Source organism: Chanodichthys erythropterus, chromosome 10, assembly GCF_024489055.1.
Source record: "Chanodichthys erythropterus isolate Z2021 chromosome 10, ASM2448905v1, whole genome shotgun sequence".
Classification (NCBI taxonomy): Eukaryota; Metazoa; Chordata; class Actinopteri; order Cypriniformes; family Xenocyprididae; genus Chanodichthys; species Chanodichthys erythropterus.
Window position 1 is genome coordinate 18,882,298 of NC_090230.1, and position 15,568 is coordinate 18,897,865.

At 37.7% G+C, this 15,568-nt stretch overlaps 1 protein-coding gene across 4 annotated transcripts in view; it reads left to right on the plus strand.

Annotated features, from left to right (window-relative positions):
* crebbpa (CREB binding protein a) overlaps positions 1-15,568 on the plus strand; it is a 48,716-nt gene that overhangs the window by 29,489 nt on the left and 3,659 nt on the right. For 2 of the 4 annotated variants that reach the window (XM_067396368.1, XM_067396372.1), the window contains exons 6-30: positions 610-864; positions 1,337-1,427; positions 1,537-1,674; positions 2,852-2,969; positions 3,090-3,261; positions 4,780-4,842; positions 4,959-5,068; positions 5,371-5,550; positions 5,658-5,912; positions 8,264-8,410; positions 8,876-9,056; positions 9,204-9,322; positions 9,451-9,690; positions 10,978-11,066; positions 11,942-12,022; positions 12,181-12,237; positions 12,672-12,749; positions 12,847-12,914; positions 13,262-13,412; positions 13,715-13,861; positions 13,985-14,098; positions 14,184-14,349; positions 14,484-14,651; positions 14,854-15,015; positions 15,201-15,482. In XM_067396368.1, coding sequence (XP_067252469.1) covers positions 610-864; positions 1,337-1,427; positions 1,537-1,674; positions 2,852-2,969; positions 3,090-3,261; positions 4,780-4,842; positions 4,959-5,068; positions 5,371-5,550; positions 5,658-5,912; positions 8,264-8,410; positions 8,876-9,056; positions 9,204-9,322; positions 9,451-9,690; positions 10,978-11,066; positions 11,942-12,022; positions 12,181-12,237; positions 12,672-12,749; positions 12,847-12,914; positions 13,262-13,412; positions 13,715-13,861; positions 13,985-14,098; positions 14,184-14,349; positions 14,484-14,651; positions 14,854-15,015; positions 15,201-15,482 — 3,632 coding nt within the window. The remainder of the gene's footprint in view (positions 1-609; positions 865-1,336; positions 1,428-1,536; positions 1,675-2,851; positions 2,970-3,089; positions 3,262-4,779; positions 4,843-4,958; positions 5,069-5,370; positions 5,551-5,657; positions 5,913-8,263; positions 8,411-8,875; positions 9,057-9,203; positions 9,323-9,450; positions 9,691-10,977; positions 11,067-11,941; positions 12,023-12,180; positions 12,238-12,671; positions 12,750-12,846; positions 12,915-13,261; positions 13,413-13,714; positions 13,862-13,984; positions 14,099-14,183; positions 14,350-14,483; positions 14,652-14,853; positions 15,016-15,200; positions 15,483-15,568) is intronic. The other 2 variants (XM_067396370.1, XM_067396371.1) reach the window with 2 other exon arrangements.

The window sequence follows — 15,568 nt, forward strand, 5'->3', positions numbered from 1 at the left end:
GTTGCATGTTATTTTCTGGATATATAGTTATTCAGTTGGATTCTGTAAGGAAAGGCGTCATTGTAGTTCAGTAGCTGCAAGTGCATGAATGTTTTATGCGACCCGTGTATGTTTGCGGAGTCGTTCAGCTGAGGGGGAGGGGCTCGAAAGATGAGGAGAATCGTGCCGCCCCGCTGGCTGAGCGGTGACTCATTAAAATCTCATGCTGTTACAGCTCCAACAAACCTGCAAACTGCCTCTCCCTCTGCCAAGCGTCTCTCATCATGACTCTGAGAGTGCGAGGCAACTAAAGTGTTTGTTTTTGCACTGGGGGATTTACATGTTAGAGACTCCGCGCTGTGCTATTTCTTCCTCATGCAAATGGCGTCTCGAACCCCCTCCCTTTCTACTTCCCCTGTTTTGTTTTTTTTTGTTTTTTTTTCCACAAATAATGTTTTCTTCCAGATGGCTGTTTGGCAGGTTTTGAACTTTTTTTGCTTTTTGTTTTGATGGACAGATTCTGCCAAATGTTTAAGCAGAATCAGACACAAAATCTCACGCATATCTTGTTTGAAATATGCAAATGTCGTCTTCCTAGAAGGTCTCTAACATCTCATTCCTGCATTACAGCAATGTTGAGTCCCCCCAACGCTGGTCTGCAAACCCCCATCGGGTCCGTCGGCACGGGGCAGCAGACAACGCCCACGCTACCCAGCTCCACGCCCTTCGACCCCAGCTCCATGAAGCGGGCATATGATGCCCTTGGCCTACCCTACAGCAACCAGACCCCCACACAGACCCAGTCCCCTGCACAGACGCAGGGCCCCGGGCAGCCGACTGCACAGACCCAGCACCAGCAGCAGATGAGACCCATCAATGCGCTTGGTAAAAACTTAATATAATCATAATAATAATTGATATTTTAAATGATATTTATTAAACTATTAAAGAAATGTTTTATATTTCTATATTTTTATTATAATTGAATATTTTTATTAAATGTTATTTTTAATATATATGTATAAAGAATAAAAATAAACATGTATTTATTTAATAATAAATACATTTTGTTTATATAAATGATGTATCTAAGCTATGTATATGTTAGTATGAGTTTATATTTTATGTATATTTATTTATTTGTTAGTGTGTGTGTTTATAAACATGAAATTTTATAATAAATAAAAACACGTAAATGTATATTATGTATGAATTTTGTTTATAAAATATATATAAACTATATATAGTGAGTTTATATTTTATTTATATTCTTTTTTTTAATTGTTAAATGTTTGTTTTTTTGTGTATGTTTATAATTTTTTTTTTTTTTTTTTTTTTTTTTTTTTTTTTTGTCCAGGTGGTCAGATGAACCCAATCGGCGTACCGACATCAGAACAGGCTAAGCTACTCCCAGATGGCACCATGTCGTCAACCCTTAACCCTAACAAGTATGACATGGACATACACCAACCAAAACACATGCCCAGCTCTTAATTGTTAAAATTGGCATTTTAAATCAGTTTTCTAACTAAGTTTCTCTTGATTCCCCTCATTCAGTCAGCTGATGCCGGACGGCTCTACAGTAGGCAGCATGGGTAACCTGCCCACAGCGGCCCCTCTGTCAGCCACCGGTGTGAGGAAAGCCTGGCACGAGCATGTCACTCAGGACCTCCGCAACCACCTTGTACACAAACTGTTAGTAATACCTGCTCTTAAACTATTTATATTTTATAAATATTTTAAGTTGTTTTGCTCATCAAGGCTGAATTTATTTGATTAAAAAAGCAGTAAAAATATCATTTCAATTTAAACTAATTGTTTTACATTTTCTGAATTTTCAGCATCATTATTCCAGTCCTTCAGAAATCATTCTAATATGCTGATTTGCTGCTCAAACATTTATGATTATTATCAATGTTGAAAATGTTAAAAATTAGGAGCGCATAACGTAATTGCACAGTGACAATTTTTTAAATAATTGATTTGTTTTTTCTTAAAAAATTGGATACAAGGAGACAAATAAATTCAAAATTATTGAATTTATTTGAATATAAAAAGTATGCTAGGTTTTTACATATTTCTGCTTTTATTTATTTACAATTATGGAGTAATGTATGTTCTAAACATTGGATATTTTGTAACCAAAATGATATTAATAACCAGAAAAAAATAGGTTCTTCATAATATAGAACTTTTACACGGGGACTTTTATTTTGAAATGTTTATTACTTCCAGCTGCTCCTTTTAAACATGATTGAGAATAAAATATGCACTCTTACAACCATCTAAAACATATTACAGTACAAACACCATAAAGTAAACAATGTCATAATTCATCAACAGTAGATCATAAGTGTGTTCTCTGAAACCTCTAGCCTGTGGAACGCGCAACAGCACTGCATTTTCACTTTGAAATGTGCAGCACTCATAATTATTTAATAAAATCCTTGCCTTTTAAAGTTTAATAATCAAAAACAGCCGTATTGCGATTCCTGCTTTTCATCACCAAATTTAAGACCTCTTAAAGTGAAAATAAAATTAAGACTTGTGTTATATCAGGGGTGTCCAAACTCTGTCCTGGAGGGCCACTACCATGCAGAGTTTAGCTCCAATTTGCTTCAAAACGCCTGTCTGGAAGTTTCTGGTATGCCTAGTAAGACCTTGATTAGCTGGTTCAGGCATGTTTAATTGGGGTTGGAGCTGAACTCTGCAGGACAGTGGCCCTCCAGGAACAGAATTGGACACCCCCGTGTTGTATCATTTAAGATATAATGTATATTTTGAATTAATGTCCAGCTGATCCACGGGGATTGTTCTTTGTAATAAGTAGCTTAAACGTAGAAAAAACTTAGTTTTGCTCTCTGTGTTTTAGTGTGCAGGCCATCTTCCCTACACCAGACCCTGCCGCCCTGAAGGACCGCCGTATGGAGAACCTGGTGGCGTACGCACGAAAAGTGGAAGGGGATATGTACGAGTCTGCCAACAGCAGGGTGAGCACAAACCACAGTCAAGCTTACACTTCACCCTTAAGGCCAATAAAGTGTGTAAAGTGAAATTCTTCAGTGCCGGTTATGTTGATTTTAATAATGTAGTCTGTGTGTGTTGTATAGGACGAGTACTATCACTTTCTGGCGGAGAAGATCTATAAGATCCAGAAAGAACTGGAGGAGAAGAGAAGGTCTCGATTACAGAAGCAGATTATTAACCAGACACCCATGACTGCAGCAGGACAACAGCCACCGGCCCTCAACCAGCCTAATGTCATGGGACCTCGGCCACAGAGTGAGTCCTGTAACCCTAAATCTCTCATTATTGCTGTACTTTCACCAAATATTGGATGGGATCTTTAAATCGGCTTGTTTTCTTTCAATTAGCAGTTTTTATATTTCTTTTTGGAACTGATTGATTTGAGCTTATAGAGTGCAACGGTTCCTGCCGACTTTTTCAGCAGCGCTGGTTCCGGAAGTATTTTTTCCATTAATTTCTTCCATAGGGATTTCAGAAAAGTCTTCATTAAGCATTATAAGCGATGAACCAAGTCAACCAGCTATGCAGTCAATCGTAACATTACAAACTTTGATTTGAAGCGAAAGAGAATTTGAAAATCTGACAAAAATACAAAGGTATAAATGTACTTTAGTGATGGAAAGAGCTACAAATCGAATCGAAGAATTGAGAACATCATCAAATTAAAAACAATGGAGAAATATAAAATTTATGATTTAAAAAATTTTGATTTATATAAAACAGTATATTTTAAGTTTATTGCAAAATATGCACATATATTCAAATATTAAAATATTAAGTATGAGAGCGTTGGTAGATCAACACGATTACGTCATTTACAGTGATTCATGGGAGTGGGCGGAACTAACTACATTTTGGTGCATTTTGTATTGTTTCGACTCTGATATGATTAACACTTTACAATAAGGTTCCATTAGTCAGTGTTCATTAACTAATTAACTAACCTAACAGTGTGCAGTACATAAGTTGTAGTACTTATTCATCTTTGTTAACAGTAGTTGTTAAAAATATGACTGTTCTTTGTTAGTTCATGTTAGTTCAGGTTTATTAACTAATGTTATCTGATAAAACCTTTGTAATGTATTTAATAATGTATTAATAAATATTAAGATTAACATTTAACTAAAATTAATAAATACTTGAGAAATATTTTTCATTGTTAGTTCATGTCAACTAATGTAGTTAACTAATGTTAACAAATGAAACTTTAGGAAACACTAAATGTTACCTAATTTTCTGTACATTATCATGAGTAATGTTGTTTTTCACCACAAATTCTGCTCTTAAAACTAAGTTGATTTAATACAGACTGACAGCTTCAACAGAAGCAAATCGATTAACAACCTTGTAGCTCACTGTAAGGCTGTCTTTAAAGGTTTATAAGTTATTGTTTAAAATCAATTTCTCCGGAAAAAATGAATGGAGTTTTTACTTCCTGAACCGATTGTTGGACTCTATTGATCTGAGCTTATGCGCCTCCGTGTTTGAGTGATACAAGTTCACTCAAGCTTATTCACCTGAAGAAAACTAAGGTGCATAAGCTCAGATTAATGAGGCCTATGATCAATAACTTCCAAAGTTAAAAAAGTACAAACAATTATTTGGGAAGTCATTATACCCTATGTGATCAAAGTCATTAGGTTTTAGTCCAATATGATGACACTAATTAGTATTGTCAAGAGAAAAAAACCTCTTTGGGTCAAAATAACCTGAACACAACCTGAAGTTAAAAACACACACAAAACACTCATTTTGTCTCACCCCTCTCTTCAGATGGACCCGTGCCTATGCCTAATGTGCCAAATCAAATCATCAATCGCATGCAGGTGTCTCAAGGTACTTGCCAGTCCCCTCGCCACAAATCATGTCTGGGAAACACATTTGTTTTCTCAACTCTAAACAAAAATTTCTGTGTAATCAATCTTGTGTGATGTATTTTCTATTCCATTCAGTGAATCCATTCAGTGCAATGCCCAATGTGCCGATGTCTCAGGCTCCCATGGCAGCACGTGCCGCTTCTCCGATAAACCATCAACAGATCAACATGAACCAAGTCCCTACGGTCAGTCTCCATTTCTTGTTTCCCATTCCTTCTTTAATCAGTTCATTTTTATTTATGTCACAAACAAAATGCAGTTCAAAGTATTTTAAAGGCTAGAACAAGCAATTGACACAAGGATTAAAATAACAAATTAAAAATAAGACCCAAAAATTAAAAGTATAAAATGGAAAATCAGTGATGATAAAATGATTAAAACTTTTGATATTTTCTGCACATCTTCCTCCAGAATGTTGTTCCAACAGTGTGTTGTTTCTACTGAATGGACACGCATCTCATTCTATCTTTCTCACTTTTTTTTACAGATGAATATGTCTCCAACGCGAATGCCCCCAACACAAGGCATGCTGGGAGCTCACAGTGGAAACATGGTGTCGCAGACGGCTAACCAGACGCCGTTCATGGCTCAACCGCAGTTCCCTGCCAACACCAATGCCATGAACGCTAACATGGGTCAGCCCAATGCGCAGGCGGCTGTTTCGCAGGTGCGCGCATGCACTCACGTTCCTAAAGTAATCTCATTTTGCATGACGACGTCCCCTCTAAACATGTTTTGTCCCTGCTTGTGTGCGTGCGATCTCTCCTTCCCCAGCAGCAGCCGAACGCTAACCTCCCCCTGAATGCACTTGGCCCCTTGGGCCCCTCACTAGGCTGCCCCGCGCCCCCTCAGGCTCCACTCCGCGCCACGCCACCCCCCAACGCCACCGCCAGCACCACTAACCTGCCAGCAGCACTGCAGCCCAGTCAGGCCTCCACACCCACCCCTGCCCCTGCTCAGGGCACCCCACCTCACATGCAGCCCCAGACGGAGCTGCCCCTCCCTGCTCAGCAGCACCCTGGAACACCGGTGAGACCCCGCAGATCCATCTTCCAGCCACTGTTCCAAAACCTAGTGAGCTGCCCAAGCAGCATCCTGACCCAAATGAAACCTTTTAACCTACTCATTCATGATGGACAGCAATCTTTGGGCACCACACAAATTGCACCTCATAAGAAACTAGGGCTACATGATTTTGGGAAAACAATCAATATTTTTTTTATATTATTTTTTTTTTTAAATGGCAATTTAAAATGTGTTTTGTTTCAGAGAGGCCAGGTTTGCGATGCTTGTTTGTAGGGCTGCACAATTTGGCACTAAAATTATATATATATATATATCAATATAAAATATATTAATATATTATTAATTCTAATAATAATTTTAATAAATTAAATATTAAAACAAAAGTAATATTACTATAGTGATATTTTTTAAAATTTACTAAATATATTTACAAATATAATTTTTAAATTTTATTTTACCGTATAACTGTAAAATTATAATATTTACGACTTTGTTAATATCTTCATTTTCAAAGCCATCAAGCTTTTATTTTGGCGGAAAACTGCAGGGAACCCTCAAAGCTTCTCTTTTGTTTAAGAAAACTGGTTTATTTAAGCTGTGTTTCCACTGAAATTACCTGGAAAAATTTGTGCCAGGAAATTTTTCCCAGGAACTTTTTTCCCTCAGACCTGTAGTGTTTCCATCACGGCCTGAAGTATTATGAAGATAAGGCAAATTAGTCTGATGACATAGGATTGCGTGACTTTCCAGTTCCTGCTGGATTTCGTCCTCTGCATATAAGCTTAAAAAAAGCCTGAACCTCGTCGTCGGTCCATCTGTCATATTTTTTTAAACTCCATTGTTGATTCAAATAGCAAACAACTCATACTGCACACACCGCAACACTTTTAAAATGAACTTTTGCTGCTTGGAGTCAAAAAGTCAAAATACTGTGTGAACTCAACCAATCAGCATGTTCAACACCCAAGTCCCACCCCCAGAAGTTCCTGAACTTTGAAATAGTACTGCCTCGTGAGCAGGGACTTTCTGAAGAGGAAATTTTTACCCGGAACTTAATTTAGACCCTGGTCCCTGCAGTTGAAACACACCCCAAAGTCCCTAGAAGGTTCCTGTGGTGGAAACTCTGCTTTAGTTTCACAGTACAAGTTTGGGAAGATGATGGGTAAGATTGTTAATGAACACTTTGCCACGTTTAACTCTGACACATTTAAGCACATTTATTTAATTAAATAGCAGCCATTGTGATTTGATAAAACTGAAATCACAATATGGCTTAGTAGGCTTATTTCAGTTGATCATGCAGCCCTACAAGAAACGCATAGGAGACTCGAATCACAATTGATTCCAAAAGTGTTTGAAATCAGCATGTTGCTAAGCTAATAGCACAATGCTCTAACAAGTATAGAATGCACACACTTTTTTTGTCAATTTATAGCACTCTTTGGTCACATTTTTCAATAAGCTTATTGCAATGCATTCTGGGATACATGAACTGCTGCATGACTTTGGCCTGGTTTATGAAAGCCGACTGTGGTTTCGCCTCACGTTGCCTGCATGTAGGCCAAAAGTTGCTTTTGAACACTGCAAAGACTAACCAATGGCCAACTAGCATGTACATTCTGTGCCTGCGTGATACGAAATAACTCCATATCAGCAGATGGCAGTAGTTATTCGTAATTCGTTTTATTGCTTATTCAAAAAGGGAAACTGGAATAGCTAGGACTTTAAATATACAAACTGTACATAAAGCCAATCTGGTTTACCTCTTGACTTCATCGTTTGCTTGCTTCGTAACTTCTGTTTTTCTTTTTGTGTACTACTTCACTAAACCAGTCAGAACAGCCAGTCAGAGTGATCACTGTCACCGACAGGCTTCACTACAGATTCAACATGCACAGTTGGCCAAAAAGCTGCCGACAGCTGTCTGACTAGTGCTGATGATGCAGAACACTCGACAGCCTAGCTTGGTGTGTAACGGCCTTTATTGTGTGCTAACATTTGCAGTTAATCAGCGAATTTTTGTGGCCCCAGTCATTTTAATAGTTATTGATGAAAACAAGATGGCAAAAGATTTCCCCATGCAAATTTCGCAACGGGTTCAAGTCATTCACACAGATTCGGCATGTAGACCAACAGAAAGCTGCTTCAAGCATCATTGCACTATTTACAATTGACCATGGGCCTTTTTGCCCATGAAATTTTGCAACCTTTATGGAAAAAGGTGCACCTTTGACCTCAGTAGGCCATTCACTAGGTTTTGGAACATGGTATTATCAAACTAAACGGTGTCATCTGCCAAATATATGAGTAATTTTTCAGTTTTAAGACAGTAAATCAGATACTCTCTCTTTCAGAGTGGTGAAAACCGTGTTCCCACCCCAGCATCAGCAGCCAGTGCCGAGATGCACTCCCAGCATGCCGTGCCTGACGCACCACCCAGTGACACTAAAACAGAAGAACAGGAATACGACATAAGCGTCAAAACAGAGCCCAAGATGGAGGTGTGTTTTTTTATATTTATATATATATATATATATACACAAAAATGGTCTACTGTTTTGTACAGGCACAAAAATGGTCTACTACATGTGACAAACAACAAATAATGTGTGATTTTTAACAGTAATTTTATTTATTGAAATTAATTTTAATTACATAGCATATTACATTTAATTACATACTAATATTATGCATTGTAAATTATGCAAAATTACAGCATTTACAGCACTGTATATATATGTGTATGTATGTGTGTGACACTGAAGACTGAAGTAATGATGTTAAAAGTTCAGACATGACTGGAATAAATTAAAAAAAATATATAATATTTCACAATATTTCCATTTTTGCTGTATTTGTTTTTTATCAAATAAGTACAGTCATGATGAGCATAAGAAACTCTTTCAGAAAAACCATACTTGGTGTTGAATGTGTGCGATTCTGATGATTGTTCTGGCCTCTGTTAGACGGAGGATGACACAGGCTCCCTATTGGTAAAAAAGGAGGAGCAAGAGGGGTTGGAGACCAAGCAGGAGCCAATGGAGACAGAAGACAAGAAGATGGACATGAAGACAGAGACCAAAGAGGAGGATGAAAGCAGAACAAACGGCACAACGTCCTCTTCACCATCCCAGTCTCGCAGGAAAAGTATGAATCAATATTTCTGTTTTCGTGTTCGTTCTTGGAAGAAAACTCAAGTTCAGTGCTTACTGATATAGAGAATAACTCCCAAATTGGTCCTCATTAAACTTTTGTCTGTCCCTGTCTTTTGTGTTTCCTGCTCTCTCTTCTCAGTCTTTAAGCCAGAGGAGTTGCGGCAGGCATTGATGCCCACTCTGGAGTCTCTGTACAGACAGGATCCAGAGTCTCTACCCTTCCGACAGCCTGTGGACCCAATACTTCTTGGCATCCCTGTGAGTCTCACATACACGCTTACATCATTGTAAAATTATGGAAATTACTGGAAAATTATAATTAATACCAAAGTGTAAAAACTACATTTTTGACTGAACTATGAAGGTGTTTTCTTTCCTGCTTTAAGGACTACTTCGATATCGTGAAGAACCCCATAGACCTGTCCACTATCAAACGCAAACTGGACACGGGTCAGTATCAGGAGCCTTGGCAGTACGTAGACGACGTGTGGCTGATGTTCAACAACGCGTGGCTGTACAACAGGAAGACATCGCGCGTGTACAAGTACTGCTCCAAACTGGCTGAGGTGTTCGAGCAGGAGATCGACCCGGTCATGCAGGGCCTCGGTTACTGCTGCGGTAGGAAGGTGAGATGATCGCTGATTTTCAGTTCAGATTCTCTTGTCATATTAATTCCACAAAGATAATAACAACAATAATGAGTATTAATAATGTGCAAATAAATGTTTTATTGAATACTGAACTGACATCAGCTGAACAATAACACTGTTGTCTTGTTCGAGCTGAATTGAACTCTGTTTGCATGATTGATTCTGTTATTTTCCTGTTTATCAATGTAAATCTGCTATGAAAATCTGTATTGTATAATGTGCTATATAAATAAAGGTGACTTTGCTTGATTTTTTTTTTTTTTAATAAATGGTACAGTTATATTGCTCCACTATTATTATTATTATTATTATTATTATTAATAAATGTGCTAATAAATATATGTAATGTGTGTATATTATTGTATAATAAATGTTTATACAGTAATATCTCTCCACCAAAGTAATAATAATGTGTGAAAAAATGTATATGAAATAGATTTTTTAATAAATGGTTGCTGTATAATAAAAAGTAATTCATAAAAATGGTTATAAAATACCTTTTCACAAAATAATGTGTAAGTAAATGTGTATTAACTATATCATTGTTTAATAAATGGTTACACAATAATATTGTTTCATAACAACAACAGCAACAATAATAATAGTAATAATAATAACAATGTGAAAATAAATGTATATTGAATATATAATTGCATAATATGGTTATACAATAATATTGCACCACAATAATAATAATAATGTGCAGGCAAATGTGTATTAGATATTCTTGTATAAATTGCATAATAAATGGTTATACAATATATCTTCACAAAAGTAATACATTTGTATTAAATATATTATCATATATTAAATGATACAACAATCTCTCCACAAAGATTATAATAATAATAATCAGTAATAATGTGAAAAAATATTATTGAACAATAACTGCAAAAATGTCAAAAGGCAAAATATTTGGATTTATAGAAGCATAAAAATCAAGTGACTAACACATCCCATTTTTGACATGCCCTGGTTTTTTAAGCATGTTTTTCACATTACACGTTATGCAGTTGTCATTTTTTTTGTCTATTATTTATTAATTATTTTTCGCCAACCTACTTTGGTTAATTTTTTTGTGGTGCAAGTAATATTAATACGACGGTAATGCCATAATTGTCATATTTTCACTACTGCTGTTGAAGAACCTCCAGTATTCTGATATTAGCTATTCGACTGACTCCTGGTCATTATTACACAAACTTGACATGAACAGCATTGTCCAGTCATGTTTCTAAACTCTCCTTTTCTTTCCTCCCACAGTACGAGTTTTCTCCTCAGACGCTGTGCTGTTACGGCAAGCAACTGTGTACGATACCCCGAGATGGCACTTACTACAGTTATCAGAACAGGTGAGATGACACACTTCTTTGAGGTAACGTTCATGTAGTCAACAGCCATGGGAAACATTTAAGAGGACGCTTGCGTTAAAGCAGACACACTCCCTGTCATGTGGTGTGGTTTGGTTTTAGAGGTGTGTGTGTGTGTGTGTGTGTGTGTGTGTGTGTGTGTGTGTGTGTGTGTGTGTGTGTGTGTGTGTGTGTGTGTGTGTGTGTGTGTGTGTGTGTGTGTGTGTGTGTGTGTGTGTGTGTGTGTGTGTGTGGTTTGGCACGGAGCAGTAGCTGCATTTGAGATTCGGGCAGATCAGACACTGGCATTAAACCTCTCTGTGTGGATATATGTACGCTGGCATAGTTTACTCTCAGGCCTGTTCCTATGTGTTTGCTAAACATCAGACTGCATACTCGCTCTCAACCCCCTCCCCCTTTTCTCTTTCTTCAAGGTTTCTCAGCTTGAAGTCTCCAGCCAGTCCTAATTTATTGGCAGTTGTAATATTTGCACTGGCACATTTATTAGTTTTTTTTTTGTTTTTTTTTTAAGTGAATTACTCATAACAGGCTCCCTTATGCCCCCTGCAGCACAGAGCATGTCACTGCAGCACCTCTAAATAAGCTGATTGGCAAACGGACACAGCCACACTCGCTCGCTTATGCACTCACAATTTGGTCTCTTTTCTATGTCAGCATTCGGCAGAATTTCTCCTTATTCTTAGTTATAAACATCCTGGTATTAACGTTTCTCTTTTAACTCTTGGAAGCATTCACGTTACATTTGATATTCTATCCATGTTAATAAATAAATAAATCACTCTTGTGTGTGCTTGTGCACCTCCATGTAATTCCTGAAGTGATTCATGACTCAACTTGTGTTTATTGTGACTGTATAGGTATCATTTCTGTGAAAAGTGCTTCAATGAGATTCAGGGTGACAGCGTGACGCTTGGAGATGATCCTGCTCAGCCACAGACGTAAGTGATTGTTCGCAAAGATTTTATGGATTATTGAATTACTTGAGTTCAAAATAATAAAGAATTATTCATTTTTTTCCATTTCATAATATACTTAAACCTTTAAAATATGTTTTAAATGTTCAACAAATCTGATATTTGATCTTCTTTGTATGCAGCATGATCTCTAAAGACCAGTTTGAAAGGAAGAAGAATGACACGTTAGATCCTGAGCCGTAAGTAAATGCTAAATTTTGTTTCCCAGAATTCTACGTGGCAGCAATCAATGCACTATCAAGTAGCACAAGCTCTAATAGTATGGCCATGTACAGTTGTCTGTTCTGGACTCGTTACACCACATGGTTTCTGCTGAGTGGCGCCCCCTGCTGTAACCAACATAGGGCATACAGACACTCCCACCACACAAACATAAGTGTCAGTATCAGTATTATCCTAAAGTTGTCCAAGTCCACACCTCCTACAAAGGCGCAGTTGCATTGGCCTGCTTGCAAGTGCGTAAGAACTGGAGGAAAAGTAGCTGAATGATGTGTTTCATCTTAACGACCTGCACTTGCAGTTAGTGTCTACACATTCAGACAAGTAAAACCTGCCAGTATACAGAACTTGTGAACATGTTATATCTCCCATTAATCAATTTTCCTCTTCTCAGGTTTGTTGAATGTAAAGATTGTGGGCGGAAGATGCATCAGATATGTGTCCTGCATTATGATGTTATCTGGCCCTCTGGGTGAGTTTGAAAGCACCTCAGAGCGAACAGTGTTGCTTTGATATCGATTCTGGACACGATGCGGTAAATCGACACTAATGAGCGTTTCTCTCTGCAGTTTCATCTGTGATAACTGTTTGAAAAAGAGTGGAAAGTCGAGAAAAGAGAACAAGTTTTCTGCAAAAAGTAAGTAATGTCTGTTCATGTGATGCATTAATGTTAAATGAATTGTTCACCCCATGAAAAATTAAAAAATCCTGTCATAAATTACTCACCATTGTGTCATTCCAAACCATAAGGCTTTCTTTCATCTTTGAAGCACAGATATAGATATTTTAATGAAACCTGAGAGATTACTATTCCTCCTTTTGAAGTCCATGCAACCAAAACTGACAATTTTTAAACATTTTATAAAGACATTGTAAAAGTAATCCAAATTAATTGAGTTTTCTGAGGATGAAATCTTTCAGGTATCATTAAAAACTATCCCTTTAAAATTGTTTTTGTGCTAAATGTTGCCATCTTTGATTCAGGGTTGCAGACAACGCGGTTAGGCACGTACATAGAGGATCGGGTGAACAAGTACTTGAAGAGACAGAATCATCCGGAAGCTGGAGAGGTGTTTGTGCGAGTTGTAGCCAGTTCAGACAAAACGGTGGAGGTCAAACCTGGCATGAAGGCCAGGTAAACTTAACCTTTGCTTACCTTTTATTTTCCTGTTAGCCAATCTCATAATATGGTGTTTTAGCCTTCAGATGACCTTTCAGAGGGCAAGATTGGAAGCCTAACCAAAAAGCTGTTCTGGTTGCTGTGTGTATATGCCATGTTGTGTAAAGAAAAAAAATCTTGTGAAAGGCTTGTTTGCCTGATCAAAGTTTCACCTATTTCAATATTGGTTCATTAATCAAAATCTTGATGCTGTAGTGGCATGTTAATGTTTATTCTTTTAAAAGTTAAAGGTGGTTTTATCCCCTGCTTCGTTTCAGGTTTGTAGACACAGGAGAGATGAGCGAGAGCTTCCCCTACAGAACCAAAGCACTTTTCGCCTTTGAGGAGATAGACGGAGTGGACGTGTGTTTCTTCGGCATGCACGTTCAAGAGTACAGCTCTGATTGCCCTTTCCCTAACACCAGGTAAACTCTTACCTGAGTTCTTTAGTAAAAAAACAGATGCTTACGGTAATGCTTATAGTGCTCAGCATGCAGTGAACTTAAAAGTCTCTCTTTGTCTTCTTTTTTTTTTTTTTATCTACCTAGACGGGTATACATATCGTACCTTGATAGTATTCACTTCTTCAGACCTCGCTTGCTGAGAACAGCAGTCTATCACGAAATTCTCATTGGCTATTTGGAATACGTCAAGAAGCTAGGGTAGGTTTCAGCATAAACTTTTTCCTCAAATCCCAGCAAATACAGTTGCCATTCATGCCCTGAACTTTGAACATTTCCACTCTAGATACGTTACAGCGCACATCTGGGCATGTCCACCTAGTGAAGGTGATGACTATATCTTCCACTGTCACCCTGCCGACCAGAAAATCCCAAAACCCAAGCGCTTGCAAGAGTGGTACCGCAAAATGCTGGACAAGGCCTTTGCTGAGCGGATACTGCACGACTACAAGGTAGAGCAGAGACCTTATGATCTTTTAAAAACTTTAATAAATCTTTTTCTATTTTACAAATCAGTGTATGATTGTGTTTATGCCATCAAGTACCAGAGTGTATGGTATAAATAAAAGGTGTTTGTATTTGATAGGACATCTTTAAGCAAGCCACAGAGGACCGTTTGACAAGTGCAAACGAACTTCCATATTTTGAGGGTGATTTTTGGCCCAATGTGCTGGAGGAGAGCATCAAGGAGTTGGAACAAGAGGAAGAGGAGAGGAAAAAAGAAGAAAACACGGCTGCTTGTGAAACTCCGGAGGTGAATGAGAGAAGCCTTTTTATTTATATATATATATATATATATATAATATATATATATATATATATATAAATATATAAATATATATATATATATAAATTTTTTTTTTTTTTTATACCCTGTAAATGCTTGTTATTCCTGTTGTTTTATAAACCCGAAACATTATATTTAGACATCCTGACATTTTCATCCTTTCTAACAGGGCACACCAGGGGACAGCAAGAATGCGAAGAAGAAGAACAATAAGAAAACAAATAAGAATAAAAGCAGTGTGAGCCGAGCTAATAAAAAGAAACCTGGGATGCCGAATGTAGCCAATGACCTTTCTCAGAAACTCTATGCCACAATGGAGAAACACAAAGAGGTCTACTATATGTTCTTCATCTGATTGTTAACCTGCTCTCTGAGGCATTGCATAATTCATGTGCTTTGTTTAACTTCAAGTTCTTCAATGTTTTGAATGTCAGCTTTTGATATGCATGTAAGCCAAATGTTTTTCTTAGGAATAACTTGAAGAAACCTCTTACCTGTTCCTACCTGTTCTCGCAGGTGTTTTTTGTAATCCATCTGCACTCTGGGCCCATGGTCAACTCATTACTACCCATCATTGACCCCGATCCCCCGCTGGCCTGCGACTTAATGGATGGAAGGGACGCCTTCTTGACGTTAGCACGGGATAAGCACTGGGAGTTCAGCTCTTTGCGGCGCTGCAAGTGGAGCACCATGTGCATGCTGGTGGAATTGCACAACCAAGGCCAGGACCGCTTTGTCTACACCTGCAATGAATGTAAACACCATGTCGAGACACGTTGGCACTGTACTGTCTGTGAGGTAAGATCCAGAGGCTTCTTTAACACGCTACAGCTGTCCTTGATTATCAGTATTGGATGGGTGTGTTTATCGGTTTTATTTTGATT